Source organism: Rutidosis leptorrhynchoides, unplaced genomic scaffold (assembly GCF_046630445.1).
Source record: "Rutidosis leptorrhynchoides isolate AG116_Rl617_1_P2 unplaced genomic scaffold, CSIRO_AGI_Rlap_v1 contig94, whole genome shotgun sequence".
Taxonomy (NCBI): Eukaryota; Viridiplantae; Streptophyta; class Magnoliopsida; order Asterales; family Asteraceae; genus Rutidosis; species Rutidosis leptorrhynchoides.
In genome coordinates this window covers 77,270-102,181 of record NW_027266887.1, presented here as the reverse complement: position 1 = coordinate 102,181, position 24,912 = coordinate 77,270, and the positions used below count along the sequence as shown (strand labels likewise).

The following is a 24,912-nucleotide window of genomic DNA, read 5'->3' as shown; positions in this document are numbered from 1 at the left end:
GCAGCTTTACCAAGAAAATTCTGAGGCGAATAAGCACAATCCGAAATAAAAACTGGAGCAAAATCAAATGTAACGAAGACAAGTTTTCAATCTTAGAAAGAATGGTCAGCTTAGGACAAGTATGTATATGGAAAATTTTCTATTGCATATGTTTTGTGTACCACAGAGAATCTACAGATTGATTGATTGATTGACATGATCTATTCTCTCTTTGACTATTTTACCTTAAAGTTTGGGCTTCAATGGAGGAAGAAGAACATATATACTATATAATTGAGCACCAATCATTGAGACCATCAATTCATCACAAACTAAATTCGATTCCAACCAAGTGTACGTTGCCTAAAAAAGTACTAGCGTTAATTTTCTAATTGTCACAACTTTATAATTATCGGAAATGAATAAGCTCCCACGCTTTTGCTTGCATTAATTAGATGAAAATATTACATCCGATTTAATTAAACCTGGAGAAAAACCAACCCAAGAAGAAGAAATTGATGAATCTGACACATGATTGTCATATGTGGTTAGCTTTTGGGACTTTCGAAACATTGCTTGAAAAATGTAAGGAGCTTCGAAGAACAATATTTCGTAAGATTTTTTTAAGCATATTTAAAGAAGATAGGGGTTTAGCCTAGTCCTTTATTTATTCCTTTTAATATTTCAAAAATTTAAGTTATTTTGTGAAAAGGAACTTCACATAAGTAAAATGTAGAGGCGAGATGGATTAAACGAATATCACTACATACCCTCAAATCGCCCGTTTGACTTATATAGCCTGTAATACGACATGCATGCTTATTTGATTACTATAAAATATGGCTCATATCTGCACATTAAGTTAAAGTGACAGTTGAAAGTGATCCTAACTAGTTAATTACTCCTTCCGTCCTAAAATAAATACAAATTTTACATATAAATTACATTAAAAAATTTGTATCTATTTTGAGACGGAAGTAGTAATTAATTAAGGCCAGATCATTGCAAAAATTACTTCAAAAAAAAAATATCATTGCAAATTGACAATTGGGCTTACACATAATCGCCAACGAGAGCCAATATATAGGCACTAATTCCAAGTCTATCATAAACTAAGACTTGCAATTGAACGTTGATGATGGAACGACGTCGTCAGTTCTATTTAAGGCTTCGAGCATGTTTTATTTCAATGTTGTCTCTCTTCTTGAGATTTGGAGACCATGTTAGCTATATAGCCTTTTCAATTTGCACACTCTTGTAGCCTATTATAGCCTATAGATCGAAAAGAAGACATACTTTTGCAAATCCTAAACTTTAAAAAAGCAAACCTTAATTAGTACTAGTTGGGATGCCCTAACTATTCTTTTTAATTACTACCACTAGTAGTTTTAGCAATGCTAAATTAAATGAGTGAACATAATGGTGCAAGTTTCAAGGCCTCATACATATATCTCATTGTACTCATCCTGCCAACATAAAAATCAGATGTGTTCGTCGTATGTTTGGAGCATGTATTGTTCCTAACATAACTAAATCCAAAAATGGATAATAGATTTCGTTATAGTTTACCATCGATAGATTTCGGGTTGAACTAATATCGTTATAATTAGTTTAAACATCTATCTTTCGCTATCACTATGTGTACTAAAAATCATCTTACTATAGTCACTTCAGAAAATTTCAAAGCAATAAATTGAGATTAGAAAAAGTTGACTAGAATTATCAGAATTCAAAACTTTGTTAAACAACTCGAAAGTTCTAACCTCTAATCAGAATGTTAATTAATTGTTCGTCTACGTACAAGGGTTATAATTAACATCAAACTTTATGTGAAAAGGCAACAAAATATATGAGATGGTCTCTGTTACTTTTTGTTAGGCTGATCGATCTCGGAAACCAATTGAGCTCACTAGTGTACGTACGTATATGCAATTTTATTTGTTTGAACTGTTTCAAAGTCTAATGGAAAGTAGATGAAAAAAGTGAGAAAGAACAATGTGTTAATCATCATTTTGTTTAACCAAAAATAGTTGACCAAAATTAAACTAAGCCAAAAGAAAGAGGAAGATGGTGTTAGTGTTTTTGATGGATTACTATTGGGCAGGGATTTGTGTTGGACCACTTGAAGGACGTAAGTGTATTACTCAGCACTTGAAATAAATTTTCAGATGTCTTAAGTGCAGCCAAGGGTCATTACCTCTCCTAGCTATCATATAAAACCAAGCTATACCAATTGCAATGAATACACTAATTTTATAGGGTGGTCCATCAATTTTGAAACACCTGAATTTTCAATATTTTTTATCATCTGGACCCCAAAAAATAAACCTGGTTTTCTAGGGCTTTACCACTTAATTTGAGCCAAAGCTACCTAGGTTTTCTTTTTAAAAAAAATATAAAACCTACTATTTTTATTAGTTTGGAGAACTAGGATTTTCATCTATGATTATTATACATGATCAAATTCGACTACTAAATTTTTTAATAATAATTTTTTTCTCATTTATAAAAAGAAAAGAAAAGAAACATTTGAGCTAGCTAGTTCTTACTACTTACGTCTCAAAATACATGATATTTTCTACATGTATCATACATTTTGAGATAGAAGTAGTAATTAATACAATTTTGAGAATAAAACAACAATAACAAGCATCAATATATACTAAATTAGGGACCGTTAAACACAAATCTTCAATGTATAAGTATAAATCATTTTCATATTTCCCTCTCTTCGGTAGTTAAGTTCAAGCCTCCTTCTTCCTCTAGTTTATGTAGGATCTGTTCCCTATATATGCCTCCACACCTTCTAACTGATGCTCATATCATGAGCATGATAGAGGAGATATTATAATTTTCTTGAATACATCATTCATGAGCTAATTACAAATATATAGATGCTCATTAACTTACAGAATTAAATCTCATCATGTTTTACTATGTCTTTTGTGTAAGTCGAGGCATATTTTAAGTGACAACTCCATTAATCTTGAATTACATCAAATTCTGCAAAAGCAAAAGAAATAGAGAAAAAATTAATTTTTTTTGTTGTTTTTGCAACCCATTGATTTGAAAAGGACTATCATGATCAAGCAAACACTAAGATGTTCCAAAGAATAAAACAATAGTTTGGTGGGGTTGGATAAGTCTGTATCATCTCGACTTAGATTCACAAAACCCTAATAATTAGATATTGATAGCTACAGTTCCATGATCCATGGCAAGCCCCATGGTACAATATATATAATATATGAAGACGTACGTTTTCTAGCTAGAGAGAGGGACCATTCGATTTTCTTTTTCTCTAAAGGAAGCTTTTCCTTCTTGCATTTACATGATCAAATAGACTACTCTGTGTGTAGATTTAAACACTCTACTATCTTAGGTATATGTAGATAGATTTCCATTAAAATTATTGTATGATTTATTCTACTCAGATTATGCATGCAAAATCCTTATCTACATATATATATAAAGAGATTGAAAATCTCATATGATCAAATCACGTTTCTGCCACTACCAAATGTGCTTTGACCGGGAACATTAAAAAAAGAAGAAGAAGGCCCAAATCGACTTTATATTACCAGTCGACGCGCCTAGCTAGCTCAATACCTTTGATTCAAACAATGAAATTCGAATGAGTTGATGTACATCGATCTACGAAACGCCCTCCATCAATTGGACCAATCTGTCTCTCCCTAGTCCCTTCATCTTTTACAGATATGACAGGTTGGTCCTCAACTTCTGTTTTCATTCCTCCTCTTCCTGCCAATTGTAATCAACAACAATGCCTTGAGATACTACATCGCCCCATTTGATTTCCTTCTTCCATACATTTCAACATTCTTTAGTAAGGGTTTTCAGCAAACATTCAAAACTGTCTGCTTGAGTTTTGATTGTATGTCGGAGTTCAACTGATAATTTAATTATTTTTCAGCTACGTTCAGGAATTCCAACACTTCAAGCCTTGCTGGATTGACATAACAAGCAAAGTCCTTATTCATATGCTCTTTAATTTGTTTCACCATAAATGTAATTTTTAGAAAAGAAAAAAAATTATTCAACTTCAAGATATATGAAGGATAAAAATAAGTATATATGAGGGATGCAATTAGAAAGATATATGTTTGAAATTTCAAAACAGTATATATTTTGAAACAAAATAAAAGAAACAAAATCTTATAAATAATTAGGATAATAAAATTAAGATGATCTAATTTAGGTTTTATTGGCGAATCAAATTTTGACTTATGATTATTTATTTATTAATTACTCCATTTAATATTATTTTTAAAATTTTAATATAGAATTATAATTCTTTAAAATAAAATTAAAATAATAATAATTAGTTTGTTATATATTTCACTATTAACGCATATTTCGATCATGGCTTTCATATGTTGAGCGGCAAGGCATAACCATGTGAATAACATCTAGCAAGCAAATTGTCACGGCGTTAGCGATTCTTTTATCAAAATGGTGATGGCATTTAGCGATTCTAACCATCCAAATTTCACTAAGTCAGTCTTTTATCAATAAATTCATAAAAATGATTAAGTATAGAACAAAATTTAAAAGAGGATGAATATAAAGAAAGCTTTATATTGAACAAGTGTGTATAAAAGAGAGGTTTAGAGATTTTGTGGATGGATTGGCCAAATGAGGCCACCTCTTATTTATACTATTCCACCTTCTCAATGAACGGTGAAAATCTATCTAAATGGACAGTTAAGATAGTGCCTCTAGAATATTCTATACAATTCTACACTATTTTTTACTATTCTAAATATGTAGTAGAGTATTCTACATGTATTTACAAGTATGAAGAATTATCTTGACTTCTCTTCTCCATTATTCTAATTTTTCTCGAATCATTCTAGAATCTTCTATAAACATTTCTCTCCAGGATTAAGTGAGAATAATCTGAGCGTGACAAGATTCTCTCAATGCCATTTTTGTGTTGCTGTATAGCTAGGTCTATTTATTTTTCCATCGCTGCTCAGATACAATTGCTACTCTTTTTATTAACTGGGATTTATGTTCAATTGGTAGTTTATTTTAGGACGACGCTCCACGTATGGTTCTCGACTTGAGTTTCATCCGACGATTCGTGGATAACTGACTTTAGTAAATTTGATCATCTTATTAATTCTTAATAATTAACCTTTTAGCAAAAAAAGAAAAAAAAAACTCTACCGATGCTTTCTAATTTTTAATGTTTTCCCTTTTTGTCTAACATTTCACAACAATTTTTTTTTTTAAGAAAAGTAACAACTATTTATACCATCCATTTAAATAATTATTTTTATTTCTGTCCAATTCCCAACTTGTATTCTTTAAAGTAGAACACTTTGAAGCTGTTGTTATATGTGGTACTATTTCCATAATATATACAAATTTTTATAAATAAAATTATATGTAAAAATTTGTATTTATTTTGGGACAGAGATAGTATTTATTTTACATATTTTTATCTAAAAAAAAATTTAGGGTACGATATTTTTTCCGTCTCGTCTCGATTCGTTTTACCTCACTCTAATTTATTTTGACTCAAAACATACTTGACTCATATCACTTAATTTAATTAAATAAATTATGTTTCATATCATTACTTACCCTCTAACTTTTGATAATATTATAATATATATATTTAACTACATCCCAATCATATGCTACTTAATTACATTATAATTTTCAATATTATTTTAATATATATTTAATCAAGCATTAGTCATCCGCTTAATTCATTTCATCAATCCAAATCACACTCAATCATCCAAAAATTCACCCATATATACACAATCGGCACGAAACAAAGTCGAGGCGAAAGGAAAAAAAATCGAGCCTTAAGTTTTGCGCATTCATGTTTTTTTTTAAAGGTAATCTCGGTTCTGACCATAACCCCATGCATTATTATCCCTCTCAATAAATGAATGAACAAAACTCTTTTGTAAATTTTTGTTTTGATAAAAAGATTGAGGATGAAAAAAATGTTGTGTTATCAATCATTTCTAAAAAGAAAATATTAAATACTTAAGATTAGTCTTACGAGCCAAAGTAGTGAACTATAATTTAAAATGTTAATAAAACATCCATACCTTGTCGCTATCATCTTCACTAATGCAAATAATTTTTTATAAAAAGAAGGTAAAAATGACTATTGGACAAAGCTAATTAAGAAAAGGACAATTAGTATGTGTGATTATGATCATGTCATATATTTGCAAGGTACATCCATGAATGAATGTTATAAACCATATAATTATATCATTCAACATTGATATACTAGTAGATCTAGGGCTATTGCCCTAGGCAAAGGCAAAGGCAACGTCCCTCTCATTCGCTTTCTCTTTCTACTTAACCAAATGACACATAAACCTGCCAAAGCCAAAGCTAACCCCATCTCCTCCCCACACACTCATAACACACAAACTATCTTCTCTTTTTAAAGTCACGAGACCCACTGTCCCTTTGTTGTTCTTTGAATAAGTGTATTAAGAGAGAGAGAGAGAGCGAGAGTGGCAGAAAAACTGATAGAGAACTTTCAAAGCTCTTTTTCTCCATCTCCACTCAGCTAGCCTCTATATTGCAGTCTCAAACTGAAAGTCTTATAATTTTCTAAAGCTCTTTAGTTTTTTTTTATATATCGATCTTCCCCCATAATATATTTTTCTTTTCTTCTTTAATTCTGTCAATATCATGTATGTAGGCCTTATTCCCTCACCACAACTCTTCATTTTCTTCTTATCTTTAATTTGATTACAACTCTATAATGGTCCCTTCTTTTTTTTTTTTTTTTTTCCCTTTTTATTTGCAGGAGACCTGAGAATAACCCTTTAGACCTCAACAACTTCCCCGAGGATTACAGTAGAGATAATGGAAAACAACAAGTCTTCGAAGATGGCTCTTCATCCGGTACGTGCACGTTTTTTTCTTTCAAAATTTTGATATTTTCCGATGAGGGTGGTGTGGTATTTATTAATTAATTTAAATAAAATAAGTTTTTTTTACCCTTTTCTATGTTTAAAACAGATTTAAGTACAACAAACATAAATGATCAGAAACAAGCATGAGATTAAGTAAAACCAAAACCCAATGGTCTATCCTCATCACAGATTTTGAAAGAAAGAAAAAAGTAATACTAACTTACATTACACACTGTTCAATGCTACATAGGCAGCTGGTTGATCAAGCTATGAAAGAAATTAATGCAGAAGATAAGAAATTATATTTCCTTTAAGATTTAGCTTTTAATTAAACAAGTGATCCCTTTCACATTCACAATTTTAGCTAATTAGGGTTTTTATTTATTTTTTCCTTTTGTCTCTAAGTAGCATATACTCCTATTAGATATTTATATTAATGGACAGAGAGAGTGGTTGAAATTTAATTATACTACTTTATTTAATTAATAAATGGTAATTAATATAGGAGGAGGAGGAGGCTGTAGGAAAAAGAAAAGCGGCGCTAAGGATGGGAAAGATGAGTGTGGGAAAGTCTATGAATGTAGGTTTTGTTCCCTCAAGTTTTGCAAATCTCAAGCTCTTGGTGGTCACATGAACCGGCACCGTCAAGGTAAAAGTCCAAACTCAACTTTTTCTCGTTTGGTCAGCTTAATTTCAACAATTCTAATTATCTTAAAATGTGGTCAACGAAGATTTAATCAAGAAATAAAAGTTTGTTAAAAATATCGAATCATTTCTCTTGAAATCAAAGTTTGTTAAGAGATGAGACAAGGGGGTCAGTGTTGTTATTTATAAAATGATTAATTAATTATAGACATGAAAGCTTCTAGAGTGGTCATGTCATATCAATTGATCTTCTTGAGGAAAACTAAGTTGCTAGTTTGGTGTGATTGGTGAAATTCTTGATTTGATGTTTTGATTTGATTTGAGATGTTCGTGTTTTTGTTGGCTAACAATCAGAGAGAGAGACAGAGACACTGAATCGAGCTCGTCAGCTGGTCTATAACACCGATAACCTACCACCTCAAGCACATATAGGGTAAGCTATTCCATTTCTAAAAATAACTAAAGAAACTTAATTTCTTCATTCTTCTTCCAATATTTTTTTATTCTTTTGTTTCAAGTTAAGATTTGATTTTAAAAAGGTACATTTTTTATTAGTGATACTAACAGTTATTTTTTAGTGTTTATATTAGTAGTAGTATATATATTTTTTTGTCCTAATTTGTTTTAGGAATCAAAACAGAAAAAACAATTTTTGGTACAGAACTTCAGTTTACTGATAATATTTTAAACATTCAAACACAAGAAACCTTTAATTTCTGTGTAAAAAAAAAATTATTTATTTTCAATAATGTTTTCTAGTAGCATAATTAAATTACTATATAGTAGGGATTAGTTAGAGCTTGCATCAAGTTGCTTCTTTCTTAAATTTTATTTTTTGGGAATTTAATGGAGTTTAATTTGTAGATGCCATCCAATGGCACCGGCCGGAGGCTACCATTCATCAGCAAGCATCATGGGAGATCCAGCACTGCCATACCGGTCGACATATCCACCACCACCAGCACCACCACAGCCAAGGCTTTTCTCCGGTTCATCCACATCAACACTCCTACAACCACCACCTCCGCCTCCCCCTCCACCATCACAACAGCAACAACAAGCTCCTCCTTACCTCTACCCTTCTCCGCCGTCGTCGCGCCTACCTTCCTCGTACCCTCCACACCACAATTCTCCGATAAACGACTACTACGTGGGCCATGTCCTTAGTGGGAGTAATTCTACCACCACACAATTTCCACATACTCACCACCACCATCACAATTTAAATAATTTCATGAATGCACACGAATCAACATCTTATACGTGCATCGGCGCACCGGTGGGCCATACGTTTACCCCTGGTGGTTCGGGATCAGGATCCGGCGCTGGCGCTAACAATCAAGAAGAGGGTTTGACTTGGGGAAGGAGTAGTTATACAAACCCTTCCTCAATCAATAGATCATATCAAGATGGGTTCTAGAAGATAATAATTATCATAAGATTTTATTTTTTTTAAATAATATTTTCTGTTTTATTTTTCGAGTAATAGCGGGTTTCCTTAAAGGATTATATGCTTTCATGACACGGCACTCCTTGAACAATGAGATAGAGAGAATTAAGAAGCTGACAAATGGGCAAGGCAAAGGATGAGGAAGAGGAGAATTTTTGGTTTATCTACAGTTGAAGACGAGAACGTGGCAGCTTTTTTGAGCTCATCGACACTCTCAGCTACTTTGGCTTTGAGCTGCCTTTCAAACAAGGTTGTGTATCAGTCATGTTGTCGACTCTTTTTTTGTTTTTGTATGTCTATGTTGTGTACCAGTACTTATTAGTTAGACAATAATAATATAGAAAATCCGTGTTTTGAAAATGGGACTATAAAGTTCGATTTCAACCGAAAGTTCATAATCCTTATTGTAACCCCTAATTAGAAATTTCTTTCTAAAAACTCAATTTAGTGTTGGTGTCAAGAAAATTAGGCTTCATTGTGATTGATTATGCTTGTATGATGAATTTTATCCCAACTGAAATTTTATTGTATTTGCTGATTCAATATACTCCTTCCATTCCATTTTAGTTGTCCAAAACTCACTTTGCAAATGTTCTAAAATAATTGTCTATTTTTTTAAGTCAAATTTGTTGATTATAGTACCTTTTTATTTTACAATTTTAAATGAAGTTTTAAAATAATACTTAATTCTTAGTGGCATTGGGACCGTAAATTAGAGGGTAATTTAGTCTATGATCATAAATTCAATTTTTTTTTAATTTGTGTGAAATTGGGTTTTTGGATAATTAAAATGGAATTAAAGACGTATATGGCAAAGTATTCATTGTTTCTGTGTTCCCCCACAAAAATTATTTCATGCAAGGTTCATATTTTTATTTATCATAAAGATTAAAGTTCATAAGTAGCATATACATTTTTTTGATAAACTGGTTATTTTATTAATTATTTGAATTAAAATGTGGCCGAATTCGTTAACGTTGGATATCCCCGAACCTCGAGAAGTATATACATAAAATGAATGAAACAATTTTTATGTTATTTGGCTCATTTTCTGGCATAAGGTTAAAACATACGACTTCCTTGGGATTATAAGCATACATTTTTTTTTGTAATTGTACAACATGATTTCTTTGATCTTAAGAGTGATATTCTTGATGATTGTTGTCCTTAAGTACATGTCTCGAACTTTTATCACTCATTGTAACTAGGATTGCTCCTCTCCGTTTGCTTGTTCTTTTATTATTATTATATTAAAAAAAGTGTTATTCTTTAATTAAAGGGTGAGTACTATATGGTATGTAAAGGGGAGAATAAATCTTCTAAATTATTTTGATTGGATGGTTATATTGATTATGTTGTTAGGGAAAATCAAACTAAGTGAATGAAGACACTTAATTTGTAGGAAAATTTGACCTTATGAACGTTGGAGTTAAATACCACCCACGCTGACAACAAGAAGAAGTCTAAATATTACGGTGTAGCGTGATAATAGTTACGAACATTAAAAAAAATCATGGTAAGAAAAATTATAAATTTTATCCTTTATTTATCAATCCAAAACTATAAATATTTTTATAAATATAAAATAATTATATTTTAATTATTAAAACTAATATAAATATAATATTAAAACTAATAGTTTAAATATATATGAGTTTCAATATCATAAAACGTTTAAAATAGGTCAAAGTAAAATTTATTTCGTAATATTTAAATTGGGAGAAGGTGAACGTAAAGTGGGATTTCATAGTTTTCACGCCTTTCAGGTAGTTTGGAAGAACATATCAGGTTTTTTTTTTTTTAAAATAAAAATTACTAATAATAAAATAAATAAAAAGATGTGGTTTACACTTCAGGGTGGGAGTGAACAAATTAAGTTCACCTACTCAATATGCTTTTTTTTTATGATACTACTCAATATACTTAGAACAGTTTCTGAGTCCAACAACATCTGGAGCCTACTCATAATTTTAGTTTTAGTTGAGTTGACCAATATTTTCTCAACTCATAATATAAGTCTTAGTTGAGCTTGTCAATATTTTCTCAATAATTGCTACATGGCTTCTATAATTTCCTTAGAAAGACTTGAAACAATTTATTTGCATTACGTTATAAGAATACTAATGTTTGAAGAATTGTTAAAAACTAAATATATAAATATGTATGTATATGGTACATTATGTAAATAGCAAAATATCTCTCCAAGTCGATCCTAGCTGGATGATTTGCAGAATTACACATGCAATATAATATTTGTGCATGCTATGATCAGTTTGCTAGTGTGTTACAATTTGAGTTGTTCCTGTCACAAGTTTGACCATGAGAGAGCTTAGGAAGGCTACTGCTTTGCTCACTTTCTGAAAATAAATCCAAAATTGCGATCTTCCAGTTTCTTCAAACATTTATTGTGAGATACAATGCTTGCAAAATTGGGCAATGACCAAAACTAACAACTCTGTCTAGAGAAGCCTGTAGGACCTCTGCAACTATTCATAAAATCTTCTGATCACTTGTTTCAATTCTTTGAGAATTTAAAGGGAAAAAAACTTAAACATATTGTGCACCCTATAAAAAAAATCGATATTTATATAACGTCAAATTGTCACAAGTACTGGCATCTTTATAATTATAAACTAAACATAATTAGTAGTAATAATAATTTATAATAATCTTCAAAATAAACAAATAAATTATAATGCTATCCAATTTTTTGAAAACCAACATGCGGTTAATTAGGAATTACTTTACTGATGAAATTAACTTTCACTTCTGGGCTTATTGTATGAGCTAATTATAAATTTATTATGTATTAAATAAACGTGAAATATTTGTACAAGAATTGTGAAATGGGTCTACATTTGTGGTCTGACAGGATTTCTCATTGCCGGTCCATACTCCTTAATGACGATAATTAACACAAAACCTTGAATCGGGAATGTGAAGCCGGTCAAAGCCTTGAACCCCCATTGACATTGCCGGTCTAAGGCATGCTTTTATTTTGTTTTTGCTATGTATTATATATTATATTGCTCAGTTGATTCAAGACCGGCATTGGTATTACCGGTCATAGCCAAACCGGCATTCCCACTGCCGGTTTTACATGATAATTAATTTCCCTAAATACTGATTAATAAAACCGGCAATATCAAATTCGATCCGACTACATGATATTCACCTCCGCTTGCTACTGTACACAAAAGTAGCGCACCCCTTGTTGTATCGTGACTTTTCTTGTTTTCCATCAATGACTACACACATTTGTGAAGTCCTAAGCTATGTACGTAGCCATTGCTAGCTGCACTTCTCAATCTCTAGGAATTTTTCGTATTTATTTAAAAAAAAAGGTTCGGAGAGAGGTTCTATAAATGACAAAACACAATTACATGAATACTTATTAAATGAAAATGGGAGTTCAGGTGCTCAAAAGAGCAAAATTTATGTCAAGGATTGATGTGTTATAATATATGCTTCAATTTGGCATTACAGGCTCACCCAATTGGTTGATTGATTTATAAGCACTAGGAGTCTAAGAGTCGAAAGCTAAATGTTTAATTTGAGAGAAATATACATAAAAAATAAGCTACGTACCCCTAGCTAGCATAATTAAAATAAAATTACAATAAAAACCAAACTCTAAAGAAAGATAGAGAGAGTTTGTAGCTAGAGACTAATCGAAGAGATAGGTTAAGCTTTGAGTACAGTCAGTGTCTACCACTTGCTTGCAATTCAGCGGTCAGGTTCAACTAACTATGTTACGTCTAGGGCCCATCTTGTTTAACCAAATTTGGTATAGGATTATTTAATACCATCTGGACTCCTAGATTAGATTCAGAGATACTCACATAGATATATAAGATCCATATGCTAATTAATTTTACTTTTAATTACTCCCTCTGTATACAAATAGAAGACATTTTCACTTTTTAGATTCATGGCAAATTTGATGTATCTAGACAATAATAATGACTAGATACATCAACTTTTCAATGAATCTAAAAAGTGAAAACGTTTTCTATTTGTATACGGAGGGAGTATTTACCATAGATAATGTAAATACATAATCTTAATTAATTGTAGAGTTTTGATAAAACAATAGCATATATATACTCCCTCCATCCCAAAATAATAGTTATTTTTATAATTTTTATATATATTTTGCATAAAAAATATGACGAATAATTGGGACGGAAATAATATTGATAATATGTTTATTTTCGGATTATGATCATCAACTAAAAGAAAAGAATGTCCATTATATAATCTTTTATATTTCTATCATAGTTAAGTTTCCTACAAATTAGCAATGTACTGATCTTAATATATTGGCTTATAAATTTAAAGATTATAAGAGATTCATAATCTTGTGCATAAGTGACAAATAAGGGAAGAGAAATGTTAGGATAGTGAATTAATGTAGTGAATAATATAGTTAATTCATTAAACGATGACATGTGGCATAAAACATCTTAAATTCTGATTATATTTTCTTAAATTCAATGAAAAATAATTAAAATATTAGATTTAGTGATACGTGTCACCATATTATAAGTCACTGCATTAAATCACTATTCCTAACATTATTTATTAAGGAATTAAACAAAGGATCAAAGGGAAATCCTGGTAATTAAATGATGACCAACTAAAATCGGATGGATGAGTATCCGTCAACTAACACTAATGATCCTTGTGTCTCAGCGAAGGAAGTGATGTGCAAGAATATAATATATATAAATTGAGAAGTTTTTACATTCGTTAAATTGCATAAACGAGTTGAGGTCAAGCTTTAGAGCGATACATATTTCCTTCTTGAAAGGGATCAGTACTTTGAGTCTTTGACATATATACCAAGGTAAAAAAGTAAACTTCCATGGAAAGATTTCTTCAAAATGTAAACTTTGGAAGATACTCTATATTTTGTCCTGAATTCTTTGAAGATCATCTGTCTATGGAACATTTCCTTATTCAGTTTTTTTCAGACGGTTTTCCATGGTAGTTGGCAAAACGGATAAAATTGTTTTAAAATTAAGATCGATGGTCAAATTCAACACCCCTCTACATGAAGATAATTATATTTTTATTTTTTACTTTTGATTTTTAGCTCAAATTAAATTAAATAAGAGTATATATGTATAAAGTAGTACTGCGTCAACAGCAATAGATGAGAATGGAATTTGGATCACTGGGATCGATCGTACCAATAACAAGTCAATTTATCAACTGTACTATCGTCAAATCCATGGCATCTAAGAAAATAAGATAAATGTGTAGCAAATTAAGTGGTCGATCGTTGTCCACAAGTGGCAAGTATGCGTTTTTAAAGTTGAGAAGATTTTTTGATTTGGCGGCAAATGAACGGATACACGTAACTACGAACCGAATAAAAATAAATTGAATAAGAAATTATTGGTTTTTATTTTCTTTTTTTTACTTCATTTTCGTTCATGGTCATATTAACTATCAATTTGAGTCAATCAAATTATATATTACAATTTTCTTAATTAATCTACCATGAATAAAGCTTTAAATTAAAATATCATATTTGACCAAATAAATTGAAAACAAACCTTAGAGCATTATAAATTTAAGTTTGAATAAGTTAAAAAGAATGAACTATCATATTCGTTCATGTTCATTTTCGTTGATGAAAAAATAAACACAATTTATTTATTTTTATAAAATCATAATTAAAACTCAACTACTCTTGAATACGAACAAATATGAGCTATCAAATTAACATGAACATTTTGCCATCCTTATTTCTTTACCCAATTTAAAATTGAATATATATTTGTTGATAGATATTATATATATATATAAATATACCGAGAGAACCCTATTAAAAAATCGAAGAGTTTACAGGAATTTAACTTATTTCTTTCAATGTTCAAATTAAATTACTAAAACTAATGATAGAAGTCTATAAAAGTTTAGAAGCTATAGCAACAAGTACATGTTAACCCCTTTTAAATCTATGATCGTGAGAGCTGCCCTAGAGGACTCTCTAATGTCTCCTAAAACTAAATGTGTTCTTGCAATAACTACCTCTAAAGTCTTAATTACACCTAAACTTTATACAGTAGTACTATATATATGAAGACCAAAACCTTTTCAATTACTCCCTCCGTATACAAATATACAAATAAAATACGTTTTAATTTTTTAAATTCAGTGTAAATTTGATATATCTAATCATCATTATTATTTAAATACATTAAATTTATAATAAATTTAAAAAGTAAAAACGTGTTAGAGTGAGTATAAATCAATGGAACACAAAATTTTCTTTTTTGATATGATTTCTCTCTTACACACAGAGAGAGGATCTTTGTCCAGCCTACAGTCCCGTACCTTTCTCGAATATATCTCGGGATCGCACCAGAGAGAGAGATCAGAGAGAGAAATATATATATAAAAAACGTACATTAAAAAAAGTTACACATAAAATATACCTTGTTGTCATAGATATACTACTGATCATACGTGTGTGTGAGAGAGATTAGCAAATGCAAATAAAAACAAACACTATGGTTTAAATAGACACAAAAAAGTGGACGGCTATAAAGATCGTAGATAGCTTATTTTCATGCAATAAACAAGAGACGGAATGTTTAAAGCTGCTACACCGTCTCATTGGCTAATTTAAATCGTAATACACCTCTTTCGGAATATAATTAGTCCCTATTCTATTCTATTTTTATTTTTTTTTGAAATTATTCTAATTCTTTTTTTAAGAAAAAAATTTGGCCAAAGTACTAACCGTGTTCACTACAAGCGAGGGTGAAATGTCAAGTCAAAGTAAACAGAGATACTAATGAAACAGGAAAAAAAATTTGTTGATAAAGAAAAAGTTTGCTTTAATAATAGTGTAGAGGGCAAATATTTAATTAACTCGTGTTATTTTGGTAGTTACTACTCAAAAAAGAAGAAAAAAACTCGTGTTTGGTGACTGTTTAGCCGCAGTTAAAGAGTATTCACTGCCACGGTTGAAGTTGAAAGCACTTTTGACTAGACTAGATAGATACGTGGGGGAGTAGTCTTGCCTAACCTATTTTGCTTCGATTATCGGTGATCATATATTGGCAGAAAATTATAAAATTATAACTCAACTCTAATAAATAAACCATAAAATTAATTTTTTTTTCTAATCGAATGTACACTTTTCGGATTCGTCGAATCCGAGACAAAAAGTGTTAATTACGTGATTAGTATGAAATCGTGGATACGGAATACGGGATAAGTAGTCTCGGATTTACCATTCACGGACAAGTAGTCCCGGATTTTCCATTCACGGGACAAGGGGAAGCTGACACGTGGCAAACATGCGTAGAGATTAGTCCCGTGTACACCGAATACGGGACAAACCTCTACGCATGTTTGCCACGTGTCAGCTTCCCCTTGTCCCGTGAATGGAAAATCCGGGACAAAGAATTCACAAATCACAGATTCCTTCTTCTTCACAGATCTGCCGGATTTCTTTCTTTCTCTCAAAAATCCTCTCAAAAATCCAGAAAATTTTCTCCTCACTATTTCTTGTCCGAAAAATTTCGGAATTTGCTTTCTCTCGTATAGTATTAGAAAGAAGACATATTTTCAGGTATTTTTTCTTCAAATTTTAACTCATTAAATCAATTTAGTACTTATTTTTCGCCGGAAATTCTTCAAATCGGAGGTTTCGGTGGGTTATTCGGGTTTGTTTTCTTTCGTTTTGGTGGAATTTTGCTTAGAATTAAACTGTTGGGGATTTTTTCGGTTCGGGTTTTCGGTTCAATTTTTCCGGTTCGGGTTTTCGGTTAGAGTTTAGAGTCTTTTCGGTTCGATATTTTGGTTCGTTTTCTTTGGTTTGGTTTCTTCGGTTCGGTTTTTTTGGTTCGGTTTTTCCTGGTTTGGTTTTTTTTGGTTCGACTTGTTCCGTTTCGAATTTTCTGTTCCATATTTTTTCATTAACTGTAAGTAACTCATATTTTTTTTAACAGGTTATGGCGCAAAGATCTTCATGGATTCCTCAGGACCTAAGGAGGGCGATCTATTGTGGTTTCTGCCGCAACATAGATCGCTGCACATTTATTCATCTCACGAGGAGTGTGCTAGGCCACTAATGGTGCGGAGAGCCGACGCATTCTTTTGGGAGTGTATGCGGGATGACGTCTACCACATACCTCGGGTGATGGAGTTTATAAGGATGATGGGTTTTGGGGTTGGTTTCGAGCGTAGGACTTATGGAGTATGACCATCATTTGCTGACGGCACTTGCCGAACGATGGAGGCCAGAGACTCACACTTTCCACCTATCCGTAGGCGAGGCCACCATCACGCTTGAGGATGTTGGGGTATTGTTGGGTCTGTCCATTAATGGTTTGCCCTTTACGGGTAGAGAGTCCTATCCCGCCGACATTGACGGGTATCTCCATAGGCTGTTGGGCTTTGTCCCGAGTAGGGATGGGAAGACCTCTATTCGGCTCGCCAGCATTAGGGAGCACTTGCAGAGCCATAGGGAAAGGTTAGATATTTCAGACGAGGAGGCGCTACAGAGGGCGCGGTGTCACCTCGCGTTCTTACTGGCTGGTTGCTTCTTCCCGGATAAGAGCCAGAACAAGATAGATCTTTTCCTATTGCAGCTTCTAGAAGATCCAAAGGCTTGCGGTCAGTTGAGTTTGGGCAGCGCTGTTCTTGCATACACATATCGCGCATTGTGCGACTCAGCCCGTTCAGGAGAGCATTCCACGAACATGTGCGGGCTACTGGTACAGTTCTGGGCATGGTCGAGGATCTTAAGGTGAGACCGAGATTTGGTCGAGGACATTTGGATCCAGAGGGCTTGCCCTTTGCTGCACGGTAAGTTCACGACTCTGTTGAATTTATAACTAAATTCGTTGATTTATGGCATATAAAATATCGTACGATGATGCCTCACAGGTGGACGAGACCTTTGTCCAGGACCAATATTACGAGTCACGTCCTTCTGGCTTATAGGGATCAACTATCTTTGATGACTCTGTCGCAGGTATTTTGTCTTCTAAGTTCCCGTTGACCTTTAAATAATTCTTTGAAAAACATAAATATATTTCTAACAATTAATTTCGTCATTCCGTTTTAGTTCCTATAGACGCCATAAGCTGACCACATGCACACTCTACCGGATGGATGCCGTCAGGGTGAGCACATTTGGAGGTCCAGGACATACCTCCACTACTATTACATTGTGGAGGGACACTACACCGACATGGTGATGCGACAGTTCGGATGCCTCCAACTTATACCGGACGATCCTCTGAGTGAGACCGAGACTCAGAGATTGCACAGAATGAAGAGGTCGTCACACTACAGGAATTGGCACGAGACCATGCTATTTACGTTCAAGAGTGGAACGATCGAGCTAACGGTGTCGTGGAGGGTTCCCCTACACCTTACCCTACGGTTGTAGACGATTATATGTCTTGGTACCGGCATAAGACCGTACAGTTTGTACAGGATCCTAGTCATCAACCACCCGATGCAGGTTACCATGGTCGCACCGATTCATCGCACGCTCTGGTAAGTACTAATTATTTCTTATTAGTATGATGTTCAACAATCTCTAATGGAAATTATTAAATCGGAGATTATTTTCCTGGGTATTGAATTGCAGAGCGAAGAGCTAAAGCCACCTTATGCACTGGACGTCGCATCTACAGGAGACGTACAACGGCAATGAGTATCTTTCTGAGCAAGCGTAGATTTATGGGAAGATATTAACCAGGATTAGGGACTTGATGGAGGCCATTGGTTTGCCGATCCATGATCCGACCGATACTGCCGACACTAGCATCGTCCACGAGGATCCTAGTCAGAGCTACGTTCCTCTACAGCCCATATCACTGTTGGGTCGAATCGGGAGACGGGTGTTGGGGGGCGATAGACGAGGCAGAGGCCCCTACCCAAAGTGCCTCCTCCTACAGCACAAGTGGGACCCTCTCGTTTGTTTTCATCACAAATGAACCTTAGGTTCCATGACATTATGACCTCTCAGATGTTTACTGGCGATGAATTGGGGGATGCAACTTCACCATTCCAGCAGTACGCAACTTCGGTCGCGTGCTCCGATGTTGCAGGGTCCTCCGTGCCTGTAAATCCTACCGGTCCTGCGCATGTTGTAGAGTATAGCTTCGACAGTCTTTGGTCTGGTGTACTGCAACAACAACAGCCGACCACGTACGACACTCCTAGTCACTCACATTCTGTAGATGTCAAATGGGCTTAGGCATCGGGTCCAGTTCTCAGGGCGTTCACTCTCAATCTGAGATGATGACGAACCAGATGCGCAGGAGACGGAGTTGCAGCGACAGGATCGCATAGGTCGTGGTCAGATGAAGAGGATGATAGTTGGTTCTACGGATAAGGTCGTCATTCGTAATTTTGCGAGTATGTTGTATATATATGTAGTTGTTAGGAATAATACTTTATTCATATATTTCAATAACTGGTAACTTGATAATAAATAAATAAATTATTAATCATCATATTCATTATCATCACCATCATCGTCAACGTCGTCATCATCATCGTCATCGTCCGCATCCTCATCCTCGTCATCTTCATAAGATTCATCCTCTCTATCATCATCATCGTAGTCACCGTCTTCATAATCATCATCGAGAGGCGCATTTCCATGAAGTCTATATGGATCGTGCAACATGTTCAACGGCAATCTATCCGCAGGTGAATGAGTGAACATGCATTTCCTCCTGTCGTGATCTCTGCCGTTGCAATTGCTACACCCTCGTGGTCTTTGACCGGTTCTGTTCGCGTAGTCCCTCACGCCCATTAGTCGTCTGTTAATTCGTTTGCGACCCTGACCGGTATGATGAACCATCCGACTGTCATCGGGTAGGAGCAAAAAATCGGATTCGGGCCAGTTATTCGGCAGAGGGTGAAACACACCACTGAACTGTTGTCTCCAACCATCCATTGTGTGGCAACGATGAACCAGATCTTGACGACGAACGTTGAGTTCCTTCGCAACGGCCATTGCATGAGAACAAAGAATCCTAGAGGTGTCCCAATGTAAACATGTGCATGAACCCATGTCAAATTGATAGTGTTTACACGGCCCGGAACTCCGAGACGCAACGCGGAGATCTGACAATGAACGTATGCCCAGGAGCATTTGGATATAACGAGACTTCGTACCGTCTGGCGCGCATCTTGTTGTCATCGAATGTCTCAGACGGTTTTAGTGCTAGAGCATATCTATACCTATTTATTTTCGCCAGCTTGTCCGTAAAAATCGCCATAGCTTTTGCCGTGAGTGGCCTGGAAGAACGCCCTTATCGGCAAGAAGCGATCGCCTCTAAGAACGTTATTGTATCTCTTCGGGTCGTTTGAAGTAGTTATACCCCATCTGTAAAATCCGTCTAGGAACAATGTCCACTTCTCTAGGGGATTACGTTGCAGATATGTAGCTGCATGCTGACTCGTTTCTATAAGATCTGTCCATGTCTTGATATATTTAGCCTCATCCAACTCGGTACACACGTCCCAACATAACCCATATATTCATTTCTTCTTCGGGACGCTTGCCATCATATTGGCACGAATGTGCTCCATGTAGAACCTGTGTAGGGGCAATGTTTAAGTGATGGATTAATTTGAATTTTAAAATACCAGTTAAAGTGCTGTAATCATCACCTGTGAACTCTCTAGTTTGGCAATTTTCTATCCATCTTCACGATAGCGGAAAGGATGCCTGAATGACGATTAGATATGATGCAAGTGAACGTATCTTGCAGAACGTATTTTTTTAGGTATTTCAAGAACCAGTACCAGCTGTGGTTCGACTCCTCATCTACGATGGCATATGCGACTGACACGACTCTGTGGTTAGCAGTCTTCACAATCGCTACGACCGCCTTACCCTTGTACGCCCCTTGGAGATGCGCTGCGTCAACGGTAACTGTGTTGAAATGTGTGTTTCGTCTCACCAAAATGCCATAATACGTACCTGAATAAATAAACCAAAATCAGTAAAATTTATTTTTAAAGTACCGCGCACAGTAAACATTTGTCCGTACCTGAAAACCTTCCTCCGGCTATGTACAACCCCATCCTCCTTCTTGAACTTCCACTGCACTTTCGTCCCATCATTGCAGTGTTCAAGAGCTCGCATGTAACTGGGCAGTTGGAGAAAATTTGTCTCTCAATCTCCATATAACTGGTTCAGAGCCACTCGCTTACCGTTCCAAGCTTTTTCCTCCCTATTTTACAGCCGAATGCTGCTTCACAGTCTTCAACAATGGACTTGATTGGGTAATTTGGACGGTCTCTAATCTTACCAATTATGACGTGGGCAACATGATTTTGCGAAATATTCCGATCCTCCCGTTCGTTGTTTGCTCCGTCACAATTATGCCCATCACACTAGACTGTCATTTGCCACGTGTGATATTCACTCTTAAAAGAAGCACGGATCTTCCAGTTGCATACAATACCACTAAACGGCTTCTTAGTACGTCTGTTTGGACAATTTATGCATTCTGCCGCCCATCTCGTCTGATCTGACACCGTAGTGCGATACTCTGCTCCCCGCCTAGTTGACCATATGGCTATCGCACCCTTGAAGCTGTTACTTGTTCGAAAAATGCGTTCCCAGCTTTATGGTGCTAGGGTCACCATTGTATAACTCTGGACGAGTAGGCATGCGGCGGTTTGTTATCTCATCAGGTCCATCCATATTGTTGAACACATGATATTCTCTTGCGCGAGGGAACAATGTAATCCTCGTCGGAGGGGCCGTATCCCCGTCGTCCGCGAGGCCTACTAATCGACTCTCCCCCGGCATTGAATCCTAGTGTTCGACCCGAATTATGAATCGGATGGTAGCTTATGAACAAGTCACGACTCTAAGAATGATGTTGACACATCAATGATAATGTAGCATCATCATTAATAACGATACATTGTTTTTCACCGTTATCGATCGCGTATATGTAGATTAGCCTCAATTGTACTCCTTCTCTTTCAATGCTGGCATAATTGTACATTATTTGGGAAAAATCACCATAACTTAACCAATCTTCGATCAAATACGTTGCGTCGGGAACACTACCTACAACGACCTTGCCATCAATATATTGTACAGAACTCCTCCAATATAAATTTAAATATGAAGACATATTTAATAATATTTTAAAAATATTACAAAGAAAAAATTAGGATTTTAAAGAATATTAAGAAAGATTGTAAAAAATGATGAAGAAAGATTGTGAAAATGTATTTCGTGTGGGGAGTTTTAAAGGAATTCCGGACTTTTAATCGCGTGTGTGGCAAATACGGATTACATATTCCCATTAACTTCATCTCCGGGACAATATAAAACCCGTATATGATATTTTCGGGACAAAGGCAGTCCCGGATTTAACGTTTCCGGAATCCAACTCTACACCCGTATACGGTATATCCGGGACAAAGGCATTCCCAGATTTACCATTCACGGAATCAAAAGATCCAAATCCAGCTATACCCCTGTACACCATTTTCGAGACAAGTCTTAATTAATTACAATTAGTAATCTCGTGAATATGAAATCCGGGAGTAGTTATTCGTGTTTATCTATTAGGGTTCAGTTACACAAAAATGTTGTAACCCCATATATTGATGATTATTGGTGATCATATATATATATATTTCAATTTCTTTTCATTTGCTTGGAGGATACGATAAACATGTCACATTTCTTTACAGGTGTTTCCGCTAAGAAATTGAGCAACAAATTTACTTAAAATTAAATGATCTAGTTCACTTAACAATACCTAATGTAGAGATATGATAATATGTGTTCATATATTCATTTGATCGCTCGTATTCGTTCATAAAAAGTTCGTTCATGAACATTCACTTTTAAAAATGATCATATACAAATGAATATATGAGTTCATTCTCTCATGAACGAAACCGAACATGAATGAACATGATAGTTCATTTTGACTCATATTTTTAAACTCATTTGTTCTCAAAATTATCATATTTTTAGGTTCATTTTTCGATTTTTGGGTCAAATATGACTGATTTTTTATTTTTTAAAAAACTTCATTTACGGCAATTTGGTTAAAAAAATTATAACATAATTCGATTGCTTCAAACTGTTAGTTAATATAACCAAGAACGAAAATATACAAAAAATAAAAATAATATATGAAAAAGAAAAAGAAAATTTATTGTTGGATTTTGTTTTTTAATTTATTTGTATTTGTGGGTGTTCCGTACATTTACCATCCGCCTAATATTGCCAACCACAATGATAGTTCGAAATTTAGTAATTCGAGTTAGATAAAAAAAACCTTATGTTATTTCCTCAAAAAAAAATTCTTGAATTCACTCTATAAAGATCTTTTGATCAGTTTATCATGTTATCTTCAGTTCTTTTTACCATACACAATGAAGTACTCATTTAGACAAATTAATGACAGTTTTGTAGGCCATTAATTCGGTTCAACAGACTGAAAAATACTTATCTGTGCTTGTATGGACCAGCCTAGCTAATACAACTAAAACAAAGCAGGTACAATATTATTTATGCAATGTTATCTATCTATCTATCTGGATGAAAAAACAAATGAAATCCACCTGAAACTACGAGGGCTAAGAGAAGGTACTTAATTTAGCTTAAGGAAGATGGCACTGAGATATATGTGGTCAAAAGCTTTTGCTCAAATTTGAAACTAAGGATTATTGGACCACCTTGAAAACAAAACTTATTATAATTGAAAATAAATAAAGTATATGCATGTAAATGATCTATTCATTAAGTATTAATTAGAATAATTAAAAATTAGTTCCATGAAAAAAAAAATTCAAATATATAGTAGAATCTCGATTAATAGTTAATACTCAATATACGATAATTTTGATCTAACGCATACTCCAATTAATCATTGACTGTGGGGCTACGAGAGAGATAGAACGGCAATATGAATGATCTGAAATGGTGAGACAATTGAATGGCGTCAGCTGTGGTGTTTGTGAGGGCAACATTATATATAAAAGTATTAATTAAATGGGGACTCACTCTCTCTGCAAAATAATAAGTAAAGAAAATAATGGTCCTTAAAATAATAAATAAAAAACATAATTTGAACTCAGAGTTTTGTCTATTCCATTGTAGCTTAATTAAACTGGACTTGGAGATCTGGTCGAATCCAACTAGATCTTCTCCTTTATTACTTGAATCAGTAAAAAATGGAATCAGTAAGACTCCAACTATTTGTTTCCATTGCATATCAGAACTCTCCCTAGCTAACTACTTCGCAACTTGTCTTAACTCTTACGTCAAAACCAAACAGCCATCATGTGATCACACTGTTCTGTAAGTATTTGTCTCTTGTCTTTAAATACAGTTCGTTTTACAACATAAAACAATATCTTATGTACAAATCTAATTATGCATTATGTTAGATATTAATCTATCATTTACTTCTCCTTGAAGCAAAATCAACTCTCCTTCTTCGCAAGAAATTCCTGTACAAAGAATAATATGGTTTCACAATCACAACAACTCAACCATACCAAACATGTTCATTGAAAATTTAAAATAGACATTGAATAAATTTATTAGTACTTTAATCCTTTTTTTAATTACCTTTTCATTAGTATAAAATAGAAAATAGGTTGTATTGTTTTCTTAATTGAAGTTAATTAAAATAATTAAATTTACTCTCAATTTCACACCTCTCGGGTCTTCAATAAAATGAATTTCATCTTGTTAATATTAATTAAAGATTAGACCCTTCATCTAAAAAATTACAAAATCTAAAATTCATATCTAAAATCGGATTAATCTTTAGCAAAAGTATAAAATTATCTCTAACCAAATAATCAATTCATGATTTTTTAGGAGTTCACTATATATTTTTATCGTATTCGTTGTTTTCCGACATATTTAAC

The 24,912-nt window shown here is 33.9% G+C and overlaps 1 protein-coding gene across 1 annotated transcript; it reads left to right on the top strand.

Moving 5' to 3' along the window:
* Window positions 1–6,793: 6,793 nt before the first annotated feature.
* Window positions 6,794–8,967, top strand: LOC139885309 (zinc finger protein JAGGED-like; the record flags this gene model as incomplete). The annotated part of the gene is made up of 4 exons (XM_071869229.1): window positions 6,794–6,891; window positions 7,420–7,551; window positions 7,902–7,980; window positions 8,412–8,967. Coding segments are annotated over 4 exons (865 nt in total), but the record flags the coding sequence as incomplete, so codon positions are not given.
* Between the last annotated feature and the right edge of the window lie 15,945 nt (window positions 8,968–24,912).